Genomic DNA, 18,360 nt, shown 5'->3' on the forward strand with positions numbered 1-18,360 from the left:
CCACCTGCTCCCATCTCACCTATCTGGCCCCCACCGTGAACTTCAGCTGTCACTTGCCACGAACCCTTGAGACACAACCATCAGGGTTTCTGGGGGCTAGGGCGATGGGGGGAGGGCATGGGGCTGAAACACACTCTTCCGCTCTCTCAGGTCGTGATGAGGTTGTGAGGAGTAAAGAGCTGAGGCGTATATTCTCTTGGTAATGTGGCGCGGTGAAAAATATAGGCTTCTGGAGTCCAGCAGATCCGGGTTCAAATCCTGGTCTATCAACGAGCCTCAGGCTTTTTAGTCTATATTGTGGGCAACTAACACTATCCACCTTTTGGGGGAGTTAATGACAATGAAGTGCTAACTCTATGAGAAGTGCCTGGTCGCAATAGCTACAATTACTCATATTATCACATCTCTGTTTGGGGTGTTATCTGAAATGACCATAACTTGTCCCTGGTGTCAAGGGACTCAACAACTTCTATTCCTGGCACTCGATTCTCCTCACCTTCCCCACATTTCCTTCCTCGTCTGTCTAGAGCAGCAGATGTGGAGGGAGGGAGACATGGAGGATCAGGGTCACTGAGAGGGTGATGGCCAACAAAGCCCCTCTGCGAGCGACAGGGGCCAGCCAAGGATGTCATCTGAGGCCTGATGACAACCGATGTCTCATCATCATTGGGAGAGCCACACAGGTGCAGGGCAAAATTGGCTGGAGGGACCTCTCTTCGGTGGCATGTATGCCCAGAGCTGCCAGTCCCCAGCTTAGTAAGTGACAAAGCAGTAATAGGCCAAAGGCAGTCAAATTTAAATATGGAAATTATTTTCAAACGCATTTTTCAAACGCTAGATTTCTACACCGAGACGTCACTGAGTATGCAGATGATCCGAAGGAGCATCAAGCCGTGCCCGTGGCCTCGTGAGACACCGCAGCAGATTGTGCCGTCACACTTACAGCAGTCCACAGGCAACTGGGTCTGTCCAGGGCAGCTTTACAGCCGGGAAGGCTGAAGGGAAACAGAACGAAGAGATGCACGTGGGGCTCCAGTGCTTCCTCCATCCTTGTCGTGCTGCAGTGATTTCTAGTGGACGCTTTGCGGAGGTTGTGATGTATTTTTCCCCCAGTGACATCAGTCAGTAGTTTACTGAGAAAACACTTGTTCAAGCCAGTGTAGGGGACGAAAGGAAGTAAAATAATAGAGTCCCTGGCCTGGAAGCCCTGAAAGACCTATTCAGAGACATGAATTTGCATATCAAAATATAGCTACCATTTTAATATAACAGCCAAAGGGAGAGGTTGAACCACAAAATTATTACAGATGCTCAAATAACGAAGCTTTTCTTTTGGGCTGGGGTAGGCAGCGGCTGCATCACAGCACTGGCGAGGCTGAGAGGGGCTGAGAAGGATGCAGAGTATTCGAGGAACATGGAAGGGGGTGCAGCTGCCCAGGCAGTGGAAGTGGCTGAGCAGAGGGAAGACCGCGCCACAGAAGGCAGAGCCACGTCCCCATCACACACAGTAGAAGGGCTACATGGGGAAGAGGGCAAAGGATGACCATGAAGAACGCTGTGAGAGTGGGGTAGGGTGTTTTTTAAAAAGCACGATAGGAAACCAAATGCTCTATTTAGAAAGACATATTTTACTTCAAAAGACAAAAGTCGAAGTAAAATTTTGTGCACAGAGAAAATGACCAGAAACAGAAGACGAATCTCAGAGTGAGAATAATATTGCAAGCATATTTGACAGACAGAGAGTGACTGTTCTAATACATGTGGAGCTCTTCCGTCCTAAAAGATAAGAAAGACAAACAACTCCATCCAATGTAGGGAAAGGGTGTGACTCCACGACAAGAGAGAAAATTCTAAACGGCCAACAGATGTGGAAGGTGCTCAAGCTCACTGAGTGTCAAGGAGTTGAAAATTAGAACAGTAAGATACCGTTTTTCATTCCTCTGACTGCGGACACTCAATAGTGACAACACCCCAGCGCCGGTGAGACCGTGAGCAATGAGCACTCTTGTGCTTTACTGATGGGAATTTCAATTGCTGCAGACTTTTGTATTCTGGCAACATCGGGAGCATTTGGAAACATACATATCCTTTTATTCTGCTTGTTCATTACTGGGAATTGATGCTTTAGAAATACGGAGATGCATATTATATATTTAGGTTAAATTATTTTGGGAAATATCCTAAATATTTATCAACAAGGATATGGCTGAATAAATTGAGGCACATTCATCATTATGGGCAACTATGCAGCTATTAGAAGGAGTTAGATCTACTGTCTGTTGATTTGGAAGAAAACCCATAGTATAATGATGTGGGAAAAGCAAGCGGCAGGGAAATGTGTATATTAGGATCTGATTTGGGAAAAACAGACACACCCATACGTACTCGCACATATCCCCTTCTCATATATATGTATGTTTATTTTGAGCAGACACAGAGAATGTTCACTTGGTTACAAAGGATAGGGGAAGGATGGATATAAAAAAATAAAAATTGGGCAAAATGAAGTGCTATCATATACTAAAACTTTTAAAAATCCTCAGAGTTAAGATGTGTAGCTTTCAGGATGGAGAAGTGGGGGTGTCCTCCTAGCCCCAGATTTCTGCTGTTAGGGGTCACAGGCCTGCCCAGGTGCAGCGCCAACAGTGTCAGGACTTGACACCACTTTGGGACAGAATGGGACACAAGACTTGGGCTGCCTTTCTGAGACTTTGCCTGTTCCTTCAGCTTGCTCAGGGAAACAACATATAGCTTTAAATTTCACATTTTAAAAGTCAGATGAAGGCTTAAAATAAGCAGCAAGTGTTTCGTGTTAGCTCCAGATGTCATCTCAAGCAAGAAACAAAAACGCTTTGATTTTTGAAAAATAACCTTTGACGCCTAAAGAGGCTCTAATAAGTGCTTTTGTTCCAGGATCTTTAAAAAAATGACTGTCTATGCTGATGAGAGAGGCAGCCCGGGGAGACGGATGTCCTTTGCTTATCTGTGCAAGGACTGCAGCAGCATTCACAGCAGCAGTGCCCTACCCAGGTCCCCTCTCCCTTCTCTGTAATGACACATTCACCCTTGACTATTTGTGGCCAGGGGACAAACTCAGGGGCTTTCAGAGAGGAATGCAGTCCCTATGGTCTTTTATGCATGGCCTTGTCAGGGTGCTAATTGGTGCCAGTTCCACTGGAGGCAGTGGACGAAATGTGTTAGCAAAAGGGAGACTTTGAAGTCTAGAATCACCACAGATTGGTTCCCTGGAATTTTCATAAGGAAAGGCTTATGAGCCAAGTTCACTCTAGTGTGCCATCGATTTGCCAGGTAGACTTCCTTCAGAGGAGAAATTCCCATCTGTACAGGAGTTCAGCTTGTACCAAGAGAACCAAACCAGAAACCCTAAAAAATTACTCCATGTTTTTCTGAGAGAACTAAGGAAGGATTTTTTTTTTTCTTTTCTCTTGAGAAAGATGATTTCAGTCCTCAAGAGATCTTTTCAATGTTAGTATGGCAGAGAACTGAATATTTTATAGACAGGTGTTGTTAAATGTGCTTGGGATAATGATGTTTGTTTAGTGTTTATCTCTAAGGTATTCAGAGTGCTTTACAGACATTTTATTCATTATTTAAGATTTTTTTTTCTGAACATGTTTTAATCTTCACTATAAATTCTTCATTCAGTTTTTCTTGCTGGATTTTCTCTGAAATATCTCCTATTATCCTCATTTTCTCCTACTCTCGGCATTTCTGGGATTATATATTCACACCATTTCAGACATCCTAGACAAGCATTCAAGATTTTTCCATTCAGTGTCTGTTTTTCTTTCTATTTACTATTCTTCAATGTTCTTTCAAACTTTTCCATTTATAATATTTTTGCCATACATCCTTCCCCTTGAAAGAAGAATTGCTTGAAACAAATCGTGTTCTTCTATCTAAATATTTCCTTTTAAATTTAAGTTTAGTTGTGTACTCATCTCTAACCTACCTTGCTGCCTAAAGAATTTAGGTAACTATCTAAACATGTTATTTGACATGGGCCCTGTTTACTGGCCTGGTGAATCTGATATTCGTAATACATATATATATATTTTTTCAAATAAGTTTCTTCTCTCAGTCCTCAAGGAATTTGCTAACTTTCCTTCTCACTGCAGTCATCCTTCAAGAAATAAGAAAAAAATTATGACTCTAAGACAAAGTAATCTTCTATATAAACAAATCGGATACTGCCCTCTCTTCAGGAAATAACCCCAAAAAACACCTCTTCACTGGGCTCTAATCTGTAGGAAACACAGTAGAGAGCCCCTGTCTTGAAAGGATAATCGGATCATGACATTATGTGAAAGGCACCTTAGAAATCCACTCACCTATTTTTATGGTTGTGGAAACTTTAAGCTCAGAAATACTTAGAGGCACGTTTAGAATTTAATTCCGACGGCAAGTCATCAGGAAAGTTTTAAAAAATTATTAAAGAAAGTAGCAAATAACATGAAATAATGGACCATTTGGTTGTTCTGGGCTGTGGTGAGCTGGTGAATGTTTAGAACTGGGGTGGGGTGGGGGTGACCAGGGAAAGGCCTGATTTGTAGTGTTTGCCAATTTCGTGGTGCCCACAGCACAGTTTCAAACTACCAACCTGACGCCATTGAACAGGGAGTTGGGAGAGATGAACACAGTCCAATTGGCTCTCATCCAGCTAGAGTGAGCAAGTCTTTGAGGAGGAGGAGAACCGAGCTAGACCATGTCTCTGAAGGACTGTCCGTGCTCTTCCCTCTGAACAGCTGTAAGGCTGCTCCTCTGTTCTTCCTATAGCCTCTGCCCATAAGGAACTCTTCACATGATGAGCTATCACTTACATTTCAAGGCCCAGTTCAAAGACAAGGGTCTCAGTGAGGCTTTCCCTGACCCTTTCAGAAATAATCACTTCTACTCTGAATGCCAGAGTACTTTCTTTATGCCTTTTATTAGGGTAATTACCAAAGCCTAACTTGATGTTATTGTCAATAGTTAGCGTCTTTCCCACTAGACTGTCCTTGGAGGACAGAAACCATGCGTGCCTTACTCTTTGACTGTCAGAGACACAGTGCAATGTGGTGGGTAGGAGCCCAAGCTCCGGAGTCAGACTGCTCAGCTTCAAATCCTGGCACTGCACTTACTTACTTTGAGATCTTGGGCAAGTCACCAAACCCCTCTACAGTCATCTGTAAAATGAGACATGAAATGTGAGTCTATCTCACAGGCTTGCTGTGATGATTAATGAGATCACTAGATATGTTCAGAGCCAGGCACGTCGAAGACCTTCATAAATGTTGCCTAGTGTTGTCTTCCCTAGCACATAGCCCGGTGCCTGGCACAAAATCGTCGTGCAGTTGTTGTTGGTCGAATTGAATCAATGTGAAGCAAGGATATGATCCAGCTACATTGGCAGGAAGTCGGAAAAGGGTGTGCTGTGGGGGAACTAACGGCATGAACAAATTATTGTTGGGAAAATAAAAATGGTATATTTAATAAAAATCAATAGATCATAGAATTTTAGGACCAGAACCTAGTTTACCAGCTGTGATATGATGAATATCAGAGCAGGGCAAGATCTTCCGTGCCCTCTCTTCACCCCATGTGTTAGATGCTGAAAGTGCATAAATATATCATTTGTTATTGCAATAGCTTTTTTGGACTGCTGTTGTTTGAAATATCTCCTTTTCAATATAATGCAGCTGCTTCTTAAAAAATATGAATGCTAGACTTCAAGTACAAATTCTGTTAAATTTCTTTCATTTGGTTCAGTTCGTTCTTCCAACTAATTCACATCTCTTCCAAACTTGATTCTGCAATGCAGTATATCTTCATCCCATCTAGCTTTGTGTTATCAGCAATTTTGTGAGCACAACTTCTATTTTATTTTCTAAAATAGTGTAGAACAGAGTCCCCTGACCTGTCACCTCTTTCCATGTTGACATTAATTCATTAAACTATCTTTTTTTTTTCTTTTTGGATACAGATTTTAAACTCCTTTTAAATATATCGAAGTACGCAAATATCTATATTATATTTAATCTTATTCACAAGAGTGTCATAAGAACTTTACTAAAATCCTATGTCTGGAGCATATTTTTCCCCCACAGCTCACCTGTTGCGGTCTGTTCCTGGTTAGTCCATGTTAGTTCCTAATACCAACAACTTGCTTTTTTGAGTTGAGCAGAGGATTGATGATTCTAAATAGTGAAGTTAACTCTATTATTAAGTTAGGCTGAATTCAGTATACAGACCTTGACCATCTAGGTGAGAAGTTTGGGCTTAATCTTATGGGCAGTGACAGATTGTTGAAATTTTTGGATAGGAATTACATGACAAAGTGTCTTTTAAGAAAGCCATCTGGCACAGTGTCCACAATGACTCTGGGGGAAACCTTATGTGAGGTTTGGAGTTTCCTGCAATAATCCCAGAATGGGCTGCTGGACTATAGGCTAATAGGAATGAAGATAAAAGAGAATCAATTTGTGTTTAAAAGAGAAAAAAATCAAAAGAGACTGTTAAAGGAAGATAATAGGAGCATAAATACATAAAAATACATACTTTAGGGCTTCCCAACCCTTTTCACATTATTGAACATGCAGAAAATATCAGTTTGGACTCTGGGATAAAGACAGCTGCTCAGGGATAGAGATGACCCAATGTCATGGGCCCCCAGGGCTGGGGTGTCCTTTTTTTTCTCAATCCCCATCTACCTTCAACCACTGGCAGAGGAATTGATATCTCCACATGGCTAGAAAGCCACTTAGAAATTTCTGCTTTAGAAATAAGTCTTAGCAATATGAGGAAAAACAGATTTGTACTAAAACCAGGATCAACACTACAGAGAAGACTGTCCACAAAAGGAAAGTGAACATTTGGTCCAATGCATAATTCTGAACAAAGAAGCAAAATATCATTTACACACTTGGAGGAAGACCAGCCAGCGTCAGGGTTAATGCCAAGGAAGGCCTTTGTAGGTGCCAAACAAGAGAGCTCAGGACACCAAACCACTGCCCATGTTATAGAAATGCAGTAAAACAAGGGCAGCAGCTGTGCAGGCCTAATTTGGGCATGAAAGTCGTCAGCACCTCGGGACAAGCTGGAGGAAGTACTAACCACACCTAGCGGCACACTGTGTAGAAACCCAGTGTAGACAAAAGCAGAAACCAAAAAAGAGGCATGTTTAGGTTTTGCTTTATACTGATTTCTGTAGTTGATAAATTAAGTAGTTTTGTAGTCTTGGTACCTCACCTGTTGTACTAATTTGCATTGTTGCATGGAGGAAATCATAGATTGGGAAATCAAACGTTGGAGCTTGCAAACCACAATTCTTTATGACAACTGAAGATATTCAGCACAGGTAATTAAAAAGTGTTCCTTTCTTCATTAAACTCAATGGCAGAATGAAAACAAGAATCCACTGACAAAGTCGGGTAGATTCTATTATAAAATCAGGAATGAATGGCTCTCCTAAAAGGTAACGGAACCTACACAGTTCTCCTGATGATTGGCAGCAGGGCCACCATGCGCATAATCGAGGGGCACTAGTCTTTCATATTGGCGTCTATGTGAGTGGTGCTTCCAGGAGCTGGAGTGCACACCTGTGCAGTCCTCTGCAGCTGCGCACAGAGCGATGTGTCTGATTCATCACGGGGCTTCTAACCCCCTCCCTCCAGCAGGAGCATATTTGCATTGACCCATGGTGTTCGTCACCAGCCCAACCACACTCTTATCCCAGACAAGCTATGTCGGTATCTTTTCGTCCTGACTTACCATTGTATTCCAATTCAGATTTACCCTGCTCTCCATATGGTTCCCCACTGGACCTCTGTGATAAGCCAAAAGACATCCTTCTGGCTCATTTGCTCCAGTCATTTGGTTGACCTTTCCAAAGCTATTTGCTGCTCTCACTCTCATGCTCCTTGTTGCCGTTAAGTAAAAAAGCCGACAGTCACACATAACGCAGGAAACTCTGGCACCCTCACAGTGCTTGCAACAGGCTTCAGGTTTAGCACGCAACACACAGTGCTGTAAATGTTTACATTCTGGCTCCTTCACTCAGTGCAAGCTTGATGAAGGGCTGCAGGATGTTTCTTTGAGCTGAGGGTTTAGCAGGGTGCGCAGCACATAGTAGGTCCTCGTTTCATGTTGGGGAAGTGGGTGAGTAAATGAATGCTTTGCCTTTCCAGATCTGGACACAGTGGTCTCATCTTAAGCATATAGTTTAAAAAGCATTCTCCCCTCTGTTATTACAATGCCTGCAGATGTTTGCCTGTGTTCGACAGCTTCCTGGGAGGAGTCAGACGATGCTGGGAGAGGCTGTTATGTTGTAGCTGGTGGTTTCTGAGTCTTTTGTCCATCCTTGTGCAGGTGGGGAAGTGGAAAGACAAGTCCCTGCAGATGAAATACTATGTGTGGCCCCGAATGTGTCCTGAGACCGAAGAGCAGGAGGACGACCACCTGAGCATTGTGACCCTGGAGGAGGCGCCGTTTGTCATTGTGGAAAGTGTGGACCCTCTGAGTGGAACCTGCATGAGGAACACAGTCCCCTGCCAAAAACGCATCATTTCTGAGTATGGCACCTTCTCCTATGGCTCTGGGTGGCACTGGAGAGTCAGATTTGATGGAGCTGTTAGCACCTGGAAGCCTGGGATGTGAGGACATGGGCCCCATGTCTAATTTTCAGTTACTTTTGAGCTATGGAATCACTTAGCCCTGTGGTCTGATGTTTGGTGCTGTCCAAGTCATGACCTGGGAGACTTACTGCCAACTGTGCTAAGGTTCCTTTGGCCTTGTTTGGCATCAGAGACCAGAACCTCAAGTTAATGGAGGTTTACATTTACTTTTGGTGTTTACTCTTGGGCCAGCATGTCCCGAAATGTTCAGATTGAGAACCATTTTTAGAAATAGATAAAACCAATCTATGTTGCTAGTGGTCAGGATGATGGTTCTCTTTGGTGAGGGTGGCAAGTACCTAGAAGAGAGAATAAGGGGCCTCTAAGGTGCTGGTAATTCTTCTGTACCTGGATTCGGATGCTGATTAAAAGGGTGAGTTCAATGTGTCAAAATTCATTGAACTGAACCCTTAGGATACATGCACTTTCCTGGTATATATTGTACTTCGAAGGAACATTAAAAATTGTGAGAAAGCACAGTTCAACGTGATGAGATAATGAAAATATGGCAGTTCTATGGTCTGATTTATTTCTTCCCTGAGCCCTGGTATAAATTGTGCTGAGCTGTGCAGGGAGGCCTGCTTTGGAGTTAGAGTTTTAATGACAAAGGGTAATATTTTGCCTCTTGTACAAAGCCTTGTTTTTTATTTGTTTCTTTAACTGGCTAGGAATAAAACAGATGAGGAGCCAGGTTACATCAAAAAATGCTGCAAGGGGTTCTGTATTGACATCCTTAAGAAAATTTCTAAATCCGTGAAGTTCACCTATGACCTTTATCTGGTTACCAATGGCAAGCATGGGAAGAAAATCAATGGAACCTGGAATGGCATGATCGGAGAGGTGAGTGTCAGGAATTAAGGGCCATTTCCATTTTTCTTTTTCTTTTTCACTTAAATCTCATTTTATAAATTTCAGGAAATATAAGATAATAAATAGAATATATGTACTATTCCCACTACACAAAGAAAACCACAGCTGGGCTGTGGACATTTTCCTCGTGGTGGTCCCTTGCCTTCCTGAATGTTCTAATAGGAACATTGCACCTTTCTTTCAGGTGGTCATGAAGAGGGCTTACATGGCCGTGGGATCACTCACTATCAATGAGGAGCGATCAGAGGTGGTTGACTTCTCTGTGCCCTTCATAGAGACTGGCATCAGTGTCATGGTGTCACGCAGCAATGGGACTGTCTCACCTTCTGCCTTCTTAGGTAAATGAAGTGTTTGCTGGTGGAAAGAAATGGACATAAGGACAGGTAGATGGAATAAGGAAAAGCTGAAGGAGCACATCGCCCGGATCTTTCAGCCAGGAAGTGGTTTATTAGGAGCTTAACTCAGCCCGAGACTTCATTTTGGGGACTTTACAATTGGCAATTCTCAAACATAAAAACTGAAGAACACCCAGAAAAGTAGGAAGTCATGTTGCTCTATAAGAAAACAGTGCTGGACTGGTAATCAGGGGTCGTGCTTTAGTGCCCTCTTGCCACTTCATCAGCATTTGTCCTTGAGCAAATTTGCTCCATTCTGGGACTCAGTTTCCTCATCCACAGAAGAAGCATTTCAACCAGATGATCTCTGAGGCTGCTTCCTGCTGTAATCGTTTCTAATTCTGGAGACCATTGAAATACCTGTTTATTTTTAATTATCTATAAGCACTGAGCTCAGTGCTACCAAAAGAGATTTTGTGTTTTCACATGAGTTTTCTGAGGCTTTGCTGGTCTAATTCTTCCTCCCACCCCATCCCTCCCCATACCATTCTCTACTTACCCACTTTCCAGCATCACTTAAATATCAAAAGTCTTAGATGTGATATAAGACCAGGGGAGATAAGGCCGAGATTTCAGTTACATGAGGTTTCTTTGTGAGCTCATACCCCATATTTTTAGCAGGGTCTGTGGAGCAGGGGTTGAAAAATAAAATGTCACCTTGAAAACAGAATCTCGGGCTAGGAGATAGGAAGCTTGGTTTGGTCATAAACAAGCTGTAAGCGCTTGGACGAGTCACAACCTCTCTAAGGGACATCAACATTTTTTAAATGGGGATATTAGAATAGATAGTGGCCAACATTTCTTTAATCTCTATCCATAGAGAATTAATTCAATTAATTCTCTACAAAGTGGAGTTACGGGTCCCACAGAATTTTTCTATAAATTACTCAAGTTTCTTAGCTAATCTTCTTACAGTGAAACAAATTCTAGCCCTGCCAATTTTATGTGAGATATTAGATAGCATGTGCTGTATGCATTAAAATCCTCATAGCTGCTATATACAGTTTATTTGCTTTTTTCCTTTACAAGGATAATTGGAACATTAACATATACAAACAAAAATCCATCCTCACTCTAACCCTGTTAAAATAGTGCTAACTTTAACTTCTGAACTGCAAGAGCCAGTGGTACATCAGGGATAGCCCTGGAATGACATAGAAATGCCAGGCAGGGTGTGTTTGGAACAGTTAGTTATAGGGATAAGAGAAGCCACATTTATTGAATACCTACAATGTGACATGCCAGGTATTCATTGTACATCCTTTGATTGTATTAACTCATTGATAACTATTATTATACCCATTTTATGGCTTATGAAACTGAATCTTAGGCAGGCAAAGCCATTTTCCAACAACATCTGAGCCATTCACTGGCAGATCAAAGATTAAAGTCCAGCTATGGTAGCCATCAGAGCCTGTGTTCTAGAGCACATGAGGCCATCTCAGAGCTTAACCCCTAACCCAGGAACTAGTGTTATGGGCAGAAAGAAAGATGCAACTTAACGTAGTGGTAAAAGCACGGACTTTTTGCCTCAGGTGACCTCAGTTCATAACCTGACCCTGCCACTTTCTGAGAATGATCTTGGAAAGGACCTTGACCTCTCAGTCTTAGTTTACTCCTGTGTAAAATAGATATGGGTAATCCTAAAATGAAAGAGCCATTGAAAGGATTACATATAGTATGTGGTGAAAGTACATTCTAAATCATAAGGACCAATGCATATTTTTGTTGTGTTTTGTGTACAGAAAGTTTCCATGGGCTTAATGGTAGGAAAGAGACCGTAGAGGTGATACTTTTATCGAGTTATTCCCCAGTCTTACACAAAAGCAAAATCAGGGTAGGACTGGGATCAATTAGAGTCAAGGGTGGGGAAGGTATTCTCCACACTACCATGTGGAGGCTTTGAATTGTACTTTCTACCCTCACATCTCTGACTGCCTTTAAAAGGCTTTGCATTTCACAGTTGGTGCATTAAGCTCTGGGGCTTTATCAAGGTCCTTTTTAAATTGATTAAGTGACCAGGCTTTTATAATTCCTTTGGGAGTTCAATAGTAAAGTAGGTTTCAGAGTAAGAAATATATTTTCTCATTTTCATCCAAGTTTCTCTTTTTTCAACTTCATCTTTATTAATGATTTGGAAGATGGAGAAAACAGCATGTTAATTCACTTAGTTATGAGTTTACAATGTGATGTGACAGCTAAAAAGGCCAGAACTATTTTGAGACACAAGTGAGGGAGTATTTTATCACAGGACAGAATAGTGACTGTCCCTTTTTACAGGCCTTCAGAGAGATGGCTTCTGAAATACAGTGTTCAATTTCTGGATATTTCCAAGCCAGAGAAATTTACCAACTGGAAGGGATCCAGCAAAAATGATTAAAGATATTAAAGAAAGCATGTGTAGAACATTCTATCTTGCCTGGTCCTGTCCCATCCACCCTATCTCCTGGTAATAGGAGAGAGATTGTAGTTGCCTGTGGATTACACCTCATGTGTGTTCCTTTTCACCTGTTAAATTGCTATCATTGCAGATAGTCCTAGTCAATGTACATGGATTTTTTAATCTCGATTTATAATCTCATAATCTAATAATGTCTAATAAAATATACTACATCAAAATAAATTGAAAAAGTAAATCTAGGGGATAAGAGGATTAATTATTTATTACACATAATTACTATTGAGCCAATTTAACTCTAAAATAGTAGCTAAGTCTGTCGAGAGTGAATCCAGCTGCAAGAAACTCTTCTATGGGTCTGCACTATGCGATATGGCCATGCAGATGAGAGCATAAGACACGTTGGTCCAGTGTGATTCACTTCTCCATGTCTAGTACTCTTCCAGTGGCACCCTTTACTGAAAGACTCAGATACTGGTCCAAAATGGCAGAAACTGGCTCTACAACCTCAAAAATGTCCTGGCCTGAGGCTGTCCTCCTCCTGTGTTTGAAAGACAAAACCCTTGGCCTGCCCATCCGGCACAATGTCCTACTTTTCCTTAACCCGGGCCCGGGTCGCTGCGGGCCTGCAACGCGCTTGGGGTTCGCTCCCGCCGTGTCCGTGATTGCATGTGCAGCGGAGTCACTGAGTTAACTGGAATGTGTGTGTTCTCTGTTTTCCCCCTGACGCTCTGTGTCTCCTTCCCCAGAGCCGTTCAGCGCTGACGTGTGGGTGATGATGTTTGTGATGCTGCTCATCGTCTCCGCCGTGGCCGTCTTCGTCTTTGAGTACTTCAGCCCTGTGGGTTATAACAGGTGCCTCGCTGACGGCAGAGGTGAGGCCCAGCCGGAACTGCTGCATTTCCACGTTTTTTTCTAGTGCTTAATTCCGAATCCTTGTCCCCCTCGTTCATCATTTGCATCCTCCCTAACTTAGCCATTTCTGAAAAGGAAACGGTGGCCTTCTAGGTCACCAGCTTGGTGACTCTTTAGCAATACTGCAATTAAGGTGTTAGTTGGAATCTCTCTGTCCCCTCCCTGGTTCACCTGGCCCAGAGCCTAGTGCCACCCCTAGATAAACGAGAGGAAAGACTGGAGATCTGGGTAGCATCAACATGCAGCAGGAAACTATTCTGATAACCTCAGGCTGTGGGAGTCTTTTGGAACAGATGTGACTTGCAAGGCAGGTTGTACACATGTATTAAGAATAAGGAAAAGTAGGCGGCCCCAGGTTATATGCAGGTATTGTGGCTGGTAGAGTTCCCCACAGCCAAAGGATCACAACTGAGGAGCAAGATCTCCAAAGCACATGCCCCTGGATCAACCTTCTTGCCAGAGAGTATAGAAGTTGGGTGTTGGAAGTAGAATGACAGGAGAGGCCAGTTGTCACCCAGAGTTATCACTGGGGGTGGGTAGGTAGGTAGGCCCAGTGATGTGAGGGCTGCTCTTGTGTTTGAGGCATTTATGACATTTTTCAAAAGTTCTGAGCTAGCCTGTTAGCTCAGTTGGTTAGAGCGCAGTGCTGATAATACCAGCATTCAGGGTTTGATCCCTGTACTGGCCGACAAAAAATAAAATAAAATGAAATAAAAAGTTCACCAGATTTCTGAAGAGGACCATGGGAGTCTTGTAAATAGCTCTTTCCAAACTTCCTGAGAACTCCAGGACTAAGAAATTTTCTACCTTCTCTGAGTCTTCTTCCTTCCAGAATGTGAACTCTATCCTGGAATTATATACCAAGAGGAAAGATTCTTAACTCTGGCTAAACATAAGAATGATCTATGGGGCATTTAAAAGACAAAGATGTTTGGGATTTCATTTTTGGTTCAATAAGTCTAGAGTGGGGCTTGGACCATTGTGTGTTTCAAAGTAGCGGTTCTCTATCTTGGCTGCCTGTTAGAATAACTAGCCCCACCCCACAGCAGTTTAATAAGAATCTCTGGGGTGGGGTGCCAAGCGGCAGTATTTTGTCAAAGCTCCACTCGTGCTTTAGTTGAATTCACAGTCCAAGCTGTAAACAACCACTTCACTGAAGTATTTCCAAGTGTAGACCTGTAGACCTACCTTTTTATTTATTTGGTTTGTATATTCTGGGTGCAATCCTGGATGTCTCTACAGTGTGGTATAGTCAGGGGCTTTCTGCCTCTGCTAAAGGGTCATCCAGAAGCCATGACCTAAATCTCAGCCTTAGGGGCATCAGTAAGAAGTGAACATCTGGGAATCACATGAGCATATAGATAAGTTGGTTCTTGGCAATGTCAAGAACTGAAGTTAGTTTGCACTGCCCCCACACCCCACCTCCCTGAAAAAACCAGGAGGTGAGAATCTAGATTCACAAAACTCAGGGCAAGGACTTACAATTACTCACTTTACCAAAGGATGTTTATCTTCACAAAGGAATTCAACATGGAGCCACTTGAAATATCATGTCTCCTTAGGGCATTTTACAATGTATAAAACTTGGATTTATAAACAACTTTTTGGTTACACATCTGTTGCATGAAATAAGGTCTACAGGCACAGAGGTGTGTGCAGTTAGAGATCAGGTTTGATGTGTGGTCCCTGATGATTTAGATGGCTGAGAAGATGCTGTCAGGATCACAGCTAACATCATAAGACCTGTGTTGATATGTTATAAAACCATGCAAGCAGATGTTCGTTTCTGCATTTGAGGGGCTGCATGGGTTAAGACAACAGGAAATCTTCACCATCACCAACCAGAGAAAATAGTGAGGTTGTACTACATTTATAGGCAGAAGCCCTGGCACCATCTGTGCAAAGATTGGGTGGAGAGAAGTGAAAGTCAAGGACAGCTACCTTTCTGCCCCCAGACATGTTGGCCAGGCCAGGAGCCTATGACTTCCTCTCTAGGCTTCCTGATGTTCTTTTACACAGAAGCTACTACTGTAGGAAACTAATTGAGAGCTCTTGACATTGGAGTGGTGTCAAGGGTGTCTTTGAAACATTGATTGCTAAGTACTAGAAGCAAAGGAAGAATTAGGAAAAAGTGCATTCAAAGCCCCCTAGCATTGGTGTGTACAGACTTGGAGGTGGATAACAGTGGTAGAGAAAGACCCTACACAATTCTTGCTGACCTTGTTGGAAGGTGAAATGCTTTCCTGGTAATACACATATGAAATTTAGAAAAAAACAATAATAATGACCCAAGTGTGACCAAAGTGGAATAGCTGGCCTTTGTTTGGGGGTTTTGATGTGATCTGGAGGGTCTTGTATAGGGGGGGCAGGATGATGACTCTTCCAGGGCCCTGCCTGGTTCATGACTGTTAGTTGGAGAAAGATCCCACACACATCCCACGCCTCTGATTTTTCTCCTAAGGACCCCTCTTCTGCTTTCCTGATGGTCCCAGGAGAAGACGGATATAAGCTCTGAAATTAAAAAGCTTTCTGTCAAAGGGCTCAGTCTCAGTTGATGGGTTTCCTGCTCTGAGCAGGGACTTACCTGCTCTGCCTACTTGTAAGTTCACTTAGAACCTTAGAACCAGTGACTCTGGCTTAACTTCTGTCCCTGTCTTTTTGTCATATCAGAGCCAGGTGGCCCATCTTTCACCATCGGCAAAGCAATTTGGTTACTCTGGGGTCTGGTGTTTAACAACTCCGTACCTGTGCAGAATCCAAAAGGGACCACGTCCAAGATCATGGTGTCTGTGTGGGCCTTCTTTGCTGTCATCTTCCTGGCCAGCTACACTGCCAACTTAGCTGCCTTCATGATCCAAGAGGAGTATGTGGACCAGGTTTCTGGACTGAGTGACAAAAAGGTAAGAGACCCAATTGACACCTCCCGTCTTTCCCTCCACCCTGTTCTGAGCCACGCTCAATGTTCTCATGTACCTGCTAATTTTCAAAATCTTTACAATCGATTGTTCTTTCTTATGTTTCCTTAAATTTGGACATGGGAGCAGAAATCACTTTTTCTACTGAAACAATGTTACTTCATTCGCTCTTGTTTTGTGAACGGTTGTCATGAGTACACCCTGAGCTGCAAATAAGGGGCTTGGTATGAGAGTGGCTTTCGGAGTACATGGCACCTGTTGTTGGATTCGGCTGGGTGGCCGATCAGCACAGGGCTGCCATTTGGTGTGTTATTAGAGGGCCGCCCCTGTGCACCACACAGAGGGGACTGGAGCATTACAGCCTCATTTTCCTCCCAGTGGTGTTTGGCTGTGGGCTCTCCCTCTGTTCCTCTGCACACGTGTGCATTTCTAGGGCTGAGCAGGAGGGTCGTTCCCACTGTGTCTTGAAGTGAAGTAGCTGCTGTTTAACATGATGATTGCCCCTGTATGGTGCTGATGAATGGGTAGCCCCCATACCAATTGCAGGCCTCCCTGCCAGCTTGTGCAGTCAAGAGAGGAAAAAAGTGTCAGCTGCTCTTCATCTTTTCTGGATGAGGATGTGCAAAACTCATTCTAAATACATCTGACTCCCTAGGTCTGCCTGAAGCATCACCGTTTCCATGGGAGATCTCTCTCCTGAAACCATGATAACTGGGACAATCTAAGACTAGCAATGGGAGTTACCTTTATGAAGTGTCTGGTAAAGCTCATGACCAAAATAATTTTGGATATTTTTACTTACAACTTTCCTACACTATGTTTTTTTAAGATTTAGAAAATGTGATTTCTCACCCCCAGGATGAAGCTATGAAGTATAGACAAATATGTCTTCAAACCTGATAGTTAATGCTTTGTCACATGGGTTAGGTTTCTCCAAGATAAAACCCTGGACACTTGAGCAAATGATTTGAGAACAGTGAGAAGGAGGAGATGTTCTGTTTGGGGTCTCAGGTTCTGATTTCTCCATTAACTCATCACTACTCATCAAAAATATTCAATACTACTCAGCTATAAAAACGAATGAAATACTGCCATTTGCAACAACATGGATGGACCTTGAGAGAATTATATTAAGTGAAACGAGTCAGGCACAGAAAGAGAAATACCACATGTTCTCACTTATTGGTGGGAGCTAAAAATTAATATATAAATTCACACACACACAAAAGAAAAAAACGGGGGGGGGAAGAAAACATAACGACTACAATTCCTTGAATTTGATACGACAAGCAAACAGAAAGGACATTGTTGGGTGGGAGGGGGGAGAGGGAGGAGGGAGGGAGGTTTCGGTAATGGGCCACAATAATCAACCACATTGTATATCGACAAAATAAAAAAAAAACAACTAGGTAAATAGGGAGGTTCCCCATGGGCCAGCAACTGTACTCCTGGGCATTTACCACAGAGAAATAAAAGCTTACTGTCACACACACACACACACAAAAAAAATATTCAAAAGCATGTGGGAGAATAAACAGTTTCTTGAGGGAATGAAAAGATATATGTATGTGTATATACATATATGGAACATTCACTATATTTACCTTCTCATATTATCTCTTTCTCTGATTTGTCTTCCTTTTTGCTTTATTTTTCTTCCTTATTTTAAAAGAAATTCTCTCTCTTGTAGTTCCTTCTCCCTTATTTTTAAACTTCTCTTTACTTCTATCAGCTAACTCATGATTTATTACATACTTATTCATATATTCATCCAATTATTACTTAATCTATGTTTAAACCTTTTTCATTGTTCCTTTATCAACATCCTTCATCATTATGATCCTAACTAAAATTTGTTAGACACCTCCCTTCACCCCTGTGACAACCACCACCACCGCCAGCTCTTTAATCAGGACAACTACTTCCTCAGGGCTCAATACTTGCACGTGGCGTAGGAGATTGTTTTCCTTTCTGAGGTTTTGGAAGAACTTATCATCCTAGGCTGCTTGAAGCAGAGAGGATGTCCACCTGTCTGTCTTCCACACCATGCTGGTTATATTCTGAAAAGTTGGGTCTCCTCAGTTCTTTTATAGAATAAATAGAGTTTTGTGGGGTTTTGTTTGTTTGGGGGTGTCTTTCAAGGCCTTTATAATAGCTCCCAATGTGCCCCAGAACTGCAGTCTCATTGGCCAGTG

The 18,360-nt window shown here is 42.5% G+C and overlaps 1 protein-coding gene across 1 annotated transcript in view; it reads left to right on the forward strand.

Moving 5' to 3' along the window:
* The window catches only part of GRIN2B (glutamate ionotropic receptor NMDA type subunit 2B), a 285,725-nt gene that overhangs the window by 221,259 nt on the left and 46,106 nt on the right, over nt 1-18,360 (forward strand). The window contains exons 4-8 of the mRNA XM_063075751.1: nt 8,368-8,570; nt 9,341-9,512; nt 9,727-9,880; nt 13,085-13,210; nt 15,921-16,150. Of these exons, the coding sequence (XP_062931821.1) occupies nt 8,368-8,570; nt 9,341-9,512; nt 9,727-9,880; nt 13,085-13,210; nt 15,921-16,150 (885 nt within the window). The remainder of the gene's footprint in view (nt 1-8,367; nt 8,571-9,340; nt 9,513-9,726; nt 9,881-13,084; nt 13,211-15,920; nt 16,151-18,360) is intronic.

The sequence above is a fragment of the Cynocephalus volans genome, chromosome 12 (genome assembly GCF_027409185.1).
Source record: "Cynocephalus volans isolate mCynVol1 chromosome 12, mCynVol1.pri, whole genome shotgun sequence".
Classification (NCBI taxonomy): Eukaryota; Metazoa; Chordata; class Mammalia; order Dermoptera; family Cynocephalidae; genus Cynocephalus; species Cynocephalus volans.